The sequence below is a fragment of the Amborella trichopoda genome, chromosome 4, assembly GCF_054954075.1.
Source record: "Amborella trichopoda isolate Santa Cruz 75 chromosome 4, AtrichopodaSantaCruz75HAP2 v2.0, whole genome shotgun sequence".
Taxonomy (NCBI): Eukaryota; Viridiplantae; Streptophyta; class Magnoliopsida; order Amborellales; family Amborellaceae; genus Amborella; species Amborella trichopoda.
In genome coordinates, this window is record NC_142339.1 from 41,113,604 (window position 1) to 41,126,880 (window position 13,277).

Here is a 13,277-nt window from a genome sequence, read left to right on the forward strand (position 1 = left end):
TCCTAACAATTCATTATTTCTTTCTATTGAAGGAAATTATTTTCTAGTCATTTTAGCATGTCCATATACTTCACATTTTTCTTTAGATAATTCATCATAATTAGAAATCAAACCTACGTAACTAAAGATTTAATAGAAGCATAATTAACATGTCATAATATACCATGCCACACATTACAAGAAATCATAATATAAGCAGGAAACTTATTTATTCATTTAACTAAATCAAATTTAAGCATCCCATCACAAGAGTAACCCTTCCCAACAAATACTCTAGTGGTCAAAATGAGTTTATCAGACCCAATTGCCATTTTAAAGCCGATACATCCGGAGACATGGTTTCTTCTTATATCCTGTATGTAATTCATATTTTCCAAGGTAAGAACTTTGTTCGAACTAAATTTTAGTTCCACTGGACTCTTTCCAAGCATTTTGCCATAATCTGGGTTCCAAGTTGAACCAAATTATTATCACCCACTGGTGCAAATGTCTTAAAGTGATCTCTATTATTAAACACATGAATAGATTCACTATCTATTATCTTTATTGATCATGTTTACTTCAATAATCGGTGCCACAAAATTTTCATCAAGCGGTTATGTTCACTTGATCTCTAGGCCGTTTGAGTAATTTTCAGTGTCGGCACTCTCTTGAATAGTGTCCCAATTTTCCACATACTTAAAAAGAGGTTTTTCTTGGATTTTGTTGGCAATAGATTTTTGGTCTTTAGAATAGGCATTATGGACCTTGGGAAAGAGAGGTTTCTTGATGTATTGAGCACACAACAATATTTGCCTTACTATGAAAATTTAGAGTTTTTTATTTTCTAGAAGTCTATTCTCTTCTTCAATTCGAAGAGATCTTTGAAGTTGAACCAAATCAAAGTTCACTTTTTTTTATGTTTTATTGTCTTTTAATATTCTTTCCAAGATGGGAGTAGCTTATGAATAATAGAGCCTACTAGAAAAAATTCATCCAAGGAATTCCACAATATTTAAGTTCATTGACCACAAGTTGCAACTCATACACTTGAGAAATAATTGGCTTGTTTTCAATGAATTTATAGTCCAGAAAATCAGAAATGAGAAACCTTTTGTTACCTGATTCTTCAGTAAGGTATTTCGTTTCAAGGAGCTTCCATAGCTCTCTCGCTGTGGCCATTGTTGCATACATGTCATAAATCGGATCCGTCAAAGTGTTGAGGATATACCCTTTGTAAATGTAGTCATTCTCCATCCATCTGTTGTAGGCTTGAATTTGCTCATCGGATGGTGGTGGTGATGCAGGTATAGATTCGGTAACTATGTAAGGAGTGTCGTAAGCAAGAAGGTGACCTTCTATTGTCGTCTTTTGAAATTCAACCCGTTAAAGTGCTCGAGTGTTCAACTTTCTCCCAAAAAAAATGTTTTAAGTACAAAAGCCCTACCAAATTTATTGGAATCAAAGCCAAAACTCTCTAAGATTTTTTTTTTTTTTTTTTTTACCTCTCTCTCCCAATGTTCTTTTGTATAATTTTTTTTATTTTATTTTGATCATACAGCATTACAACGTGTTCAAAAAACAATATCATAAGAGATTACAAGGCTACCAAAGTAAATCCCCCTTTTCGCCAAACCGCGAGCAACATCATTGGCTTCTCTATAGGCATGCTGAAAGGATGCCACCAAATCTTAAGATAAGTCCAACACTTGTGCCCAAATAGGCATAAATAAGGAGGCTTTCTGATCCTATTACGTTAGTTAATACCATTTTGGGAATCTTCTTCCACCACACAATAGCTACCTAATCCCCTCTCTTTCTTTAATTTCGGCCCTTGCATAAAATCAGTGAATTTTGCAATATTAGAAATAAAAAAACCACAAAGGGCCAACATAGAAGAATAAAAGAAATCCGTATGGGTTCCCAATAACTCCATCGATCCCCGCCAAGCCTGGATTCCAAAGAGAACTCCCAACAAAATTCATTTTGATACAACCAGGCAAAGGCAATTTCCACCTTCCTTCTCGTCTGAAGCACACAATATAATTGTTGACAATCTCCTTCAAATTCAATAGAATGTGAGATTTCCACAAACTATTTAATATCCTCTCTTTAACGCCGAAATCACTTGTCCACACTTTGACAAATCCGTCATATCCATGTGCTATCAGGTAGTGTTAATTGCATACCCATAAGCTTTAAAGCCCACTCCGAAATAGAAGAAGTAAAAGCACAATGAAAAATGATGGTCCCCATTTTCATCATCATCTTTAGGTATACAAACCTAGGAGTAGCACTCCCCACCCTTGCTCCTTGGTGCATAAGCACCTCACCTTACGGGCTCAGTGGGTCGTTTCTTGGTCTCTAGTGTCATGACATGGGCAGGTCTGGCTAACTCTTTCATGTTGGGTTGAGGCTGGAGGCCATGACCATCCCACCACCCCAGGCTGGGAAAGGCTTTTGGCTGTACCTTAGGAGCGAGGCAACACCTCCTCCCGCACGAACTTGCAGGGCATGAGACCTCCCCACATACATTCTCGAGTGGCACGACAAGCTCGAGCCTCATTGGCACAACTCCTAGAGCACAACCATTTTGTCAAATACTAAAAAGAGCTCTTCATCGTTTCCAAATATGAAAAAAAAAAAGAGCCATTTACGTACTGACTCTAAAATTTTAAGTAAAATACAAATACTCCACTTATATATGTGGAAATTACAAAAAAAAGTCGGTCAACCCTTTTTTTTTATCCAAAATTTCCCTTTGATCAACCAGAATTTTAACTTTTTAATTTTTTTTAGTTTTTTTTTTGTTCTCTCGTTAGTAGGGCTGTACCATAAAGCTTGGGCACTGCCGTACTATCGAAAAAAAAAAAAAAAAAATTCAAAATTTGGGTTGATTGAGGGGCAATTTTAAAAATAATAATAAAAAAAATGGGTTGACCGACCTTCTTTGTAATTTCCGTACATAAGTGGAACATTTTGTAATTGATGTAAAATTTTAGGTTCCGTATGTAAATTGCTCAAGAATAAAAAATAATAATAAAATCATTACGGCTAAACATGCAGCAAATGAACATTTTGGGATGTAAACTATAAGCCATGTAGCATATAAGAAGTATGATAAATCTGTATTCTACATGTCACCTCTATAATCCATTGCGCACATTACAAGGTCGAGATGACCTGTTCTTCCACGAAAAATAAAGTGCTACAATGGAGGATCTGTGAATAAGACCGATCCTGATAAATGATGGTGTAGGTGATCCTAGCAATATATTCCGTCCTACTACATGTATCATGCTATAGTTACCGTGACTTTTTTTTAAAGAAGTGTTAACAGGTGCCTTTGGCATGGCCCTCAAAGTTCTCCGGTAGTTATGCATTCAGCAAAAGAAAACCCCGCATCATGATAACTCTCTGTCAAAACAAACCACCAAACCATACGAAACCACACATACTCTCTCCATTCGTTTAAGAGAGGCAGACAACACTCATCTCCCAAATTCTCTTGAACTTTTCCACTTTGTTGCTGCTTCTTTTCAAATCAGCCATGAATCCCAGCCATCTAGCAAGATCATTAGTCCCGAATTCAGTGCCGCAGATCACATATGCCTACTATCTGGTAGCGGCATGCCTCTTAGCGCTAGCAGTGTATGCATTGTGGGGACGAAAGCAGGTCTACCTCATCGATTTTTGCTGCTATCGGCCACCCGACATGTACCGAATTCCAATGTCCACATTCATGGAGCACACAGTGCTTAATGAGGCATGGGACTCGGCGAGCATTGAATTCCAGGAAAAAGTTTTGGAACGTTCAGGGCTCGGATACGAGACATGCATGCCCCCGACCATTAGTCACTTGCCTGCTGATCATTCTGTAACGGGTGGTTTAGAAGAACTCAAAATGGTGGCCTTTCCCATAATCGAAGAAGTACTGACTAGCAATCGTGTGAGCCCCAAATGTATAGACATTCTGGTGACTAACTGTAGTCTATATTGTCATACCCCCTCGTTCTCGGCCATGGTGGTGAACCGATTTGGGATGAGGAGCAATGTGAAAACCTTTAGTCTTGCTGGGATGGGGTGCAGTGCAGGGCTCCTCTCCATAAGCCTGGCAAGAGACCTCCTCGGGGTGCATACCAACTCCTTGGCACTTGTGGTCAGCATGGAGATCCTTAGCTCTAATGGCTACACTGGCAAGGTTTGTCAAAACACATGTCTTATATATGTCTACAGAATCAACCATAGTTATCAAGACAAGGCCAACCGGTCCGACACTCACTAACAAATATGAAAGAAGTTTTAGCACTAAATAGACTTAGCCTATGGTGCCAACTCGGGCTCCCGCAGATCCTCGGTTTGGACCACTGATTCCAACCCTCAAATACTCATAGTGATTTGTGACTTTGTCTAGTTCTTTTTTTTTTCTTTTCTGTTTTTTTCACTCATGTGGGCTCTGAGAAATTTGCCTCAGACCTTCATTTTTCCAAATAATTTTCCTTCTTGCTCTCCAGTTGACCACCTCTATGCTTTCTTCTTCCCCTACTCAAAGCCCCCCAACTCTCCTCCACCCCAATTTCTCTCTCCCTCAACAATTTTCGATTTTGAAGTATCTTTTTGGCCTTTTGGGTCTGGCAGTTGACTCGGCCGAGTTACCCAGAGTCCACTTATTGCCAAAAGTACTACGGTAAAACTCGAGGTTATATAAAAATTTATGTTCAATGGTAAAATCAATGTACCTCTTGTGTATGTTTAATCTTTTGAATAATTATAAAAGATATCTTCTTTTTTTTCCCAAAAATTTGAAACACACTCAAATTTTTTGAAATCTACACCCATACCCTTTCGAGTGATGGTTTAGATTTTTTAAAAAATACACTTACATGGTTCGTTTTAGAACCGTGTCGATCCATCGATGGCCACAACGCATCACGACACTGTTAATGACATGAAGCTTATTATGGCATTGCTAGTGCATGATACCCACTAATATCAATTGTATCACGGGATTAATAGAGTGAGTATCACGGTGCCATGATAGTTCCCAATAGATAGTACGTTCACTATTCAATAAGTATCCAATAGTGAGTGTTATGGTACTACTAGTGCAATGATAGTCACTATTCATACTTACTACATAGACCGATACTCACTGTTCATATTTACTATTTATTAGTGACATGGCACTATTAGTGGTATGTCCTCACCGTTCATGTTAGCGAGTATGACAGTACTAATAATATTGAAATAAGCATCACCACATTAATAGTATGGTAACACATCATGAAGTCGAATCAATGGGCCTTGGAACATTATGATTCTAATAAAAACATTAAGGGTATTTTTGGCAAAAAAAAAAAAAACCATCACATGAATTGGCATATATGTAAATGTTAAAGAATTTGGATATGTTTCGAAGTTTTGAAAAGGGTAACATTTTTATAATCACCCTAATCTTTTTTATGTTGATTTGTGAGTGTTTCTTGTCACATATTATATTTGGAAAAATAATTTAAGTTGGTATAGTTCCAAATGAGTTAATTGTTGAATAATTCATCTTTTATAAGTATTGTTGTAAATTTTCCTTTATATTTTTCTCTTGTTTTGGATTTTTTTTGAAATCAGCTATAAATCAATTTTTGTCTAAATCATGTTTTAAATATTTTTTTATCTTATTTGGACTTTCAATGTTGTTTACAGTTTATTTCGACTTTATATTTTTATTTTGTCCTTAAAAATGTTTTTGATTATTTTTAGGAGTTTGTTGTTTTTTTCCCTTACACTACGAGACGCGTTCGAGTTACTCGGCTCGAGCAGGGCCCAAGTCAAGTTCCTAAACATTGGTACACAATCTCTATCCACTTTGTATCTTCTCCTATTTGTTTCTTGGCAAGAGATTCAATAAAACCCCGGAATCCTTGATTATTACAACAATTGGCTTGATTCTAATGCAGTTTGGAACACCAAGAATAATCTGCCATTTTTTTGCCATTCAGAGAGATAGACCTTTTAAAGGAATCACGTGAAAGTGCATTTCAGCAAATTTGGCCCATTTTTACGCAAAATTCTTCCGACAGTTTTTGTACAATAACACATCATAGTTTAGAGAGAGAAACATTTCTGCAAAAATTCATGCAAATTTCACTTGTTTCCTAACAAAATTCAAGTTTATCTTCAAAATAACTGATAAGAAGAATTTTTTTGCAAAATTCGTGCACATTTCGTCCATTTCAATGCTAAATTTCATGATTTGCTACGAAATTGAAGATCCATAGTTCCGATAAAATTACGATTGAATCACGTTCGTCCATTTCAGCCCCAAAAATGAGGTTTCATACCAGACTTGGCCAGACTCGGAAGTCCATACAGTGAATTGCTTCACTATAATGAACTCTAAATCAGACATTCTCCTGAAGCCCCAGTGAGTGTTCAATTCCTCACATCCGAAACTGCAGACCACCTGGTTCCGAGTGATTATGAAGATGATATGGATTCAGGTCGGCATTTTCCATTTAACCAAGGTTTAAAAAATGGATTGGTGACCTTGATCCCCCATTGGAAAATAGGTCGGGTTCAGCAGATGGTTGGTTTGGATCGGCGATCCGGACACATGAACGGGCCAATAAAAATTGAAAAATTTTGAGAACAAAAAAATTTAAAAAGAAAGTAAAAATAAAAGGTGGACGCAGTTCTCTAACATAATCAGTCGGTTCTTTCTCTAATATTTTGATGGGTTTGAGAACAAAAAAATTTAAAAAGAAAGTAAAAATAAAAGGTGGACGCAGTTCTCTAACATAATCAGTCGGTTCTTTCTCTAATATTTTGATGGAACCAATTGCCCCTGCTTGTGATCCAAACCGGTCGGTTCTAGTAGTTTTGTCCTTTTTCTAAGGAAAACATCTTCATAGGGCTGCTTATCAAAGTAAGTAAAACCTCACCACAAAACTAATCGAAAAAACTTTTAAATTGATCATCTTAACCTTGACCATTATAGTTGTGAAAAAATAAACATTTTAAATCTTAAAAATAGTGTATATTATAACACATTGTCTAAACCGTTTATTTTGCCATAAAAACACGTTATCCAAAAGATCTGGACTATTTTTTTAACTTCAAATTTGATAATTAGTGTGGGAAATTAATTTTGGAGTCATCATTGAGATTTTTGACGTCCAAAGTGCTTTATGAGGATTCAAGGTGAGGAGTTACTTTGTTTTCCATAAAGAAACTGCATCGTTGTTTTAAACACTAAATATAACAGTATCACGAATGCTACATGTAATGATAAGAAATGAAACCTTCGGCACTGAAGGCCCCCATTGTGAGTTGAAGGAAATAAATTTGCGTGAAGTATTCTATTTTCATACTACATTTAGCATATGCTGTATTTGAAATCACATTCACCTTCTTATTTGTATCCTACATGTAGCACGCTACGAAGCACTTTTGCTAAATATGATGCTACCATGGTGTTTTGTTCCAGGAGAAGTCCATGTTAGTGACCAACTGCCTCTTTCGAATGGGCGGCGCGGCCATTCTCCTCTCGAACCGTCGCCAGAACCGGCCCTCCGCCAAGTACAAGCTCCAACATCTGGTTCGCACCCACATGGGCGCAGATGACCGTGCCTACCATTGCGTCTTTCAGGACACAGACACAGAAGGGGCAGTTGGTGTCGCCCTCTCCCGGGGCCTCCCCCATGTTGCTGCCAATGCCCTGCGCACCAACATTGCCACCCTCGGTCCCCTCGTTCTTCCCCTCACCGAGCAAGCTCGTTATGCGCTCTCTGCGGCTCGCAAGGCCCTATGGGCCGCTAAATCCCAATTGTACATTCCAAACTTTGGCAGTGCTTTCCAACATTTTTGTATACATGCTGGAGGTCGGGCAGTGATCGATGCGATAGAGGAGAATTTGAAGCTTAGCAAAGAGCAAGTGGAGGCATCTAAGATGACATTGTTTAGGTTTGGGAACACCTCGTCCTCGTCGATATGGTATGAGTTGTGCTACTTGGAGGCAAAGGGGAAGGTGAAGAGGGGGGACAAGATATGGCAGATCGCGTTTGGGAGTGGGTTTAAGTGCAACAGCGCGGTCTGGAAATGCATTTCGGATTTGGAGGGGAGACCGGAGAATGCATGGTCGGATCGGATCGATCGCTACCCAGTCGATGTACCCCAAGTCATAGAACATTGACCCCTCTCTTTCTCTCTGTCTCCCTACGGTGTGTTTTCATTACCTTGCCTGTGCTCTGTACTTCCTTTCCCTATTCTCTCCCTCTCTCTCTGAGGTCTAAATTATGAGTGTTATGTGTATGAAGGTTGGAAGGTGGTGTTTCTATGTGGAATAAGAACCTTTACTTCCAAAGCTCGCTCACTTGGGTAAATATGTGTGTGGTTAGACTCCGGGCGTACTTTTGGAATTTTATCTAGGAATATATGTTAAAGGGTAGCCCAACAAGTAAACCATGCGGTAAGAGGATATTTCATGTCCAAATTTATCTTGGACTTATATTGTTGCTGGATTTGGTGACTAGGTCATACAGTCGAAATTATCGCGATGGATTATCTAGAGCAGTCAAATCGGGATCGAAAGAAAAGACGTTAGCAAGAAAACATTATTGGGTAGTTATCATATCGTAATATTTATTTTATTTCTAGAACCTCTTTAATTTTTAAGAAAGTTGTTTGTTTTAGCAGTCCATTTTATTTTCTTTTTTGGAAAGGCCTTATTTTTATTAGTGTCCTTGTTTTTATCTTGCTTTTTTTTTTTCCTTATCCTTATAAGAGTCTATATCCAATAAGTTGTTTTGTTTCCATGTTTTGTTTCCCCTATCTAGCAAGATTTTCTTGGTTAGCAAGATTAGTCTTTATAAAGATAAAGCAATTACGTATTTATCTTTGGTAGGAGATCTTTAGTAAACAACGGGGAAATTATATAAATACAGCAGCGAACATTGTAACGGTTTGTTTTTTATGACGGTGAATGAAAAGCAATTGACATGGCGAGAGAAACTTTTGTGGGTTTTTTCTTTGCTTGTTCTTGTGGTGTGTGGTGGAGAACGGAGATCTCTATGTTTGTAATTTTTTTTTTCTTTCAATTTTTGCTTCTCTCTAAAACACTGTTGTACTTGTCAATTGTTGACTGCCACCGCAAAACGTTCGTCCATAAGGCATCATGGTTTGTGGATATGGACAACGGCTAGGTATTGGGAATGAGCCCATCCAGTAAGAACTAGACTTCCAAGACATTGAGATAGAAACTTGAGGAGTTAACTCGGTGCTTGGTGCAAACTCTAGGCCTGACACACTATGATGACGGGTGAGTTAGAAGCTACTTTCGAAAACCTATTATTTGTGTTGGAGCCTCGTGTTGGGGAGAGCATATCTTGGTATTTCGCTTTTAAAGTCGATCTGCTGGAGTTCATAGGAGGATTTTAGGCAGAAGAATTTATTGATTGGATTGATACCATAGAGTACATGTTCGAATACAAGGATATGCCTGATAATAGGAAGGTCAAGTTCCTAGCTATTAAGCTTAAGGGTCATGCATCTGCCTGGTGGAAGTGATTAAAAAGGGCTCGAGAACAACAGGAAAAATCGAAGAAGGTTAAGGGAGCAGTTCTTGTCATTTAACTATGCCCAAATAATGTTTCAGCGACTTCATATCCTTCATCAAGTGGGGTGCTCTGTTGATTATTGTACTGAGGATTTCCATCAACTAGTTGAAGGGAACAACTTGTCCGAGACTGAAGGGCAACTAGTTGCCCCATGCTTAACGAGAATGCACCAATCAATTCAAGACGTTCTAAGCATGCACCTTCTATGGATTGTTTCAGAAGCCTATCAACATGCTTTGACGATGAAATAATAACATTCCAAGAGCAGGGTTGGCGCAGCCACGAGAGGAGATTCAGGTCTCCATGTGGGACTATTTCAAGATCGTGGTGCAAGGCCTAAAGATGCACATTCTGGGGGGTGTCGGGATGCCACTACAATACCTATTAATCGCCCAAATATTGTTGGCCTAGGTGCTAGAATTTAGGGCAGCAATTCAACTCTAGTTGTTGCAAGTGCAAGGAGGTGGATCATAAAGCCAGATATTGTATAAAGCCGAATAACTATCCTAACAAAGACATACAACTCATGATTGGGTAAGAGCACCTAGATGATGTTGATGGGTATGTCAATGATCCAATTTATGATGAGGAGCCAGATGAGGTTGATCTTGTCTATGGAGATGTTGGAGAGTCTCAGGTTATTCAAAAGAACTTATTAATGCCCAAGCATGAAACTCAGGAGGGCTAGTTGAGGACCAATATTTTTCAAACCACCTATACTATTGTAGGTAAGGTCTGCAAGTTTATTGTTGATAGTGGGAGTTGTGAGAATGTGATCTCACAAGAAACAATCACAAAGCTCAAGTTTGGCACTAAGAAGTATCCCCAACTATAGAAGCCCACTTGGTTCAAGAAGAACAATGATGTAAGAGGACATAGTAGAAGCCATAATTTTTGTTCTATTAGAAAGAAGTATTTTGATGAGGTGTATTGTGATGTAGTTGTCATGGATGCTTGTCATCTATCATTAGATAGACCACCGCAATATGGCCCTAGAGCTATACATGATTGGAGGAGAAAAACATACACTATTTGGAAACACAAGAGTAAAATCGTGTTGGCTCCCATGAAAGAGGAAAATATACCTAAGCCTAAACCAAGGGAGAACATAAATTTACTCTCAATAGCTTTATGGAGGAGTTTTTAGAGACTAGGTCAATATTTGCTTTAGTGGCTCATGAGAAGAGTTAGATCATTACTCCTGAGGAGGTTAAATCTCTAAATGAGGACTATAATGATGTTATGAAATGACCTGCCTCCGGGTTTACCACCCATGCGAGATATACAACATCACATAAAGTTTATTATGGGTTCTAGCTTGCCAAACAAGCTAGCATACCACATGAGTCCTAAAGAGCATGAGGAATTGAAAATAAAGGTTATGGAATTATTGGAAAGGGGTTTTATCCGGGTTAGTATGAATTCGTGTGTAATATCTGCTTTGTTGATACCAAAGAAAGGTAGTAGTTGGCGAATATGTGTGGACAGTAGGGTTAAAAACAAGATTATTGTGAAATACCATTTCCCTATTCCTAGGTTAGATGACATGTTGGACCAACGTTTTGGTGGCAAGGTCTTTTCCAAAATTGACCTAAAGAACAATTATCATCAGATACACCTTAGACCTGGGGATGAGTGGAAAACAACTTCTAAAGCATATGATGGGTTATTTGAGTGGTTGGTTATGCCCTTTGGATTGTTGAATGCTCCTGTGCCTTCATGAGAATGATGAACCGTGTGCTTAAATCCTATATTGGTAAGTGTATTGTCGTATACTTTGATGGCAGATTGATTTATAGCCCTTCATGTGAAACTCATATGCAGCACCTCAGGGATGTTGTTGAAGCTCTAAGGCAGGAGAAACTTTATGCTAATCTTAAGAAGTGTAGCTTCATGAAAGAAAGTACAATATTTTGTAGGTATGTTGTTTTTCTAAAGGGGTGAAAGCATATTAGTTCAAGGTAAGGGCTATACTTGAGTGGTCTACTCCACTCAGCATACATGATTTATGTAGTTTTTATAGTTTGGCTTCTTTTTTACAAGTGGTTCATCAGGAATTTCAATGCCCTCATTTTACCAGTTGCATATTGTTTGAAACTGTGTACATTTCAGTGGATTCCATAAGTAAAGCATAACTTCCAGTTCACAAAGAAGAAAATGTTAGAAGCACATGTATTGGCTTTATTTGACTCCGATAAATTTTTTGAAGCTGATTGTGATACATCAGGAATTGGTATTGGTGTTGTGTTAAGTCAGGAAGGAAAGCCAGTGGCATTCTAAACTGAAAAGCACAATGGGTCTAAGGCTAATAATTCTTCTTATGAGTTTTATGTCATTGTACTAGTACTGAGGCATTTATAACATTATTTAGTGCAGAGAAAGTTTATTCTTTACTCAGATCATGGAGTTATTAAATACATCAATAGCCAGCACAAACTCAACGGAAGGCATGGTAAATGGGTGTCTTACTTGCATGAGTTTACTTTCACCTCGAAGCATAAAGTATTTATATTCGGGCAGCTGATGCTTTGAGTAAGAGAGTTACGCTACTTACCACTATGAAGGTGAAGCTGGTGGGCGTTAATACTTTCAAGGAGTTGTACCAAGATTATCCTCAATTTGGAGCAATTTTGGCTCTTAGCAGGTAAGTGTGATGACTACTATGTGCATGATATTTTCTTTTTGGAGGCCTGAACTATGTAAGCGTGATGATTATTATGTGCATGATATTTTCTTTTTGGATGCCTGAAACTAGATATACCAGATTGCTGACTACAAAAAAGATCATCTAGGAGTTGCATAATGATGGTCACTTTGGTCCTGACAAAGCCATGGCCTTGGTGTATAATGATTATTTTTTGCCCAAGATGTTACATGACATTGGTAGATTTGTAGACAGATGTTATATTTGTCAAGTCTGCAAATGAACAGCACAGAATATTGCACCCTATACTCCATTACCAATACCAACTTCACCATGAAGGATGTCAATATAGATTTTCTGTTGGGTTTACCAAGGACGCAAAGAGGTATGGATTCAGTATTTGTGGTGGTAGACAAACTCTCCAATATTGCACATTTTATCTCTTGTAGGAAAACTATGGATGCTTCTAACATTGCCAAAATCTATTTCAAGGAGATTGTCCAATTGCGTAGCATTCCAAAGTCAATCACTTCTAACATATATGCAAAATTCATGGGTCATTTATAGAGATTTCCATGGAAATTGATTGGAACGGAGCTATATTTTAACAATGTTTATCATCCACAGCCTGATGGTCAGACATTGGTAGTGCATAAGAGCTTAGAAAAATTAATGCCCACAAGTTGAACTTGCTTTCAAAACAAGTCCTAGAATCGAACTCCTCAAAAAAGCCCGTTTGAAGTTGTCTATGGATATAATCCATACATTGTGCTAGATTTGACTCCTATATCTCATGCAACAAAATTTAATGGCAAGGTAGAAGACATAGCTGACTAAATCAAAGGCATTCATGAGCAAGTTAAAAAGCTTGTACGCAAGGCCGCTGCAGATAAGCATCATCGCAAGTAAGTATTTGAAGTCAGAGATTATGTGTCAGCTATTTTGACCAAAGATAGGTATCAAGCTCAACAATCAAAAGATTGAGCCATGCAAAATTTTAGGTAGTAGTTAAAGCTCCTAAACTATATGAAGCTTCTGACATT

The 13,277-nt window shown here is 38.0% G+C and overlaps 1 protein-coding gene across 1 annotated transcript; it reads left to right on the forward strand.

Annotated features, from left to right (window-relative positions):
- The first annotated feature begins 3,050 nt into the window (after positions 1–3,050).
- On the forward strand, positions 3,051–8,338 carry LOC18425089 (3-ketoacyl-CoA synthase 7). The gene is made up of 2 exons (XM_006829643.3): positions 3,051–4,180; positions 7,463–8,338. The coding sequence occupies exons 1-2, from the start codon at positions 3,530–3,532 to the stop codon at positions 8,165–8,167; spliced, it is 1,356 nt and encodes a 451-aa protein (XP_006829706.1). The 5' UTR covers positions 3,051–3,529; the 3' UTR covers positions 8,168–8,338.
- Positions 8,339–13,277: the final 4,939 nt, after the last annotated feature.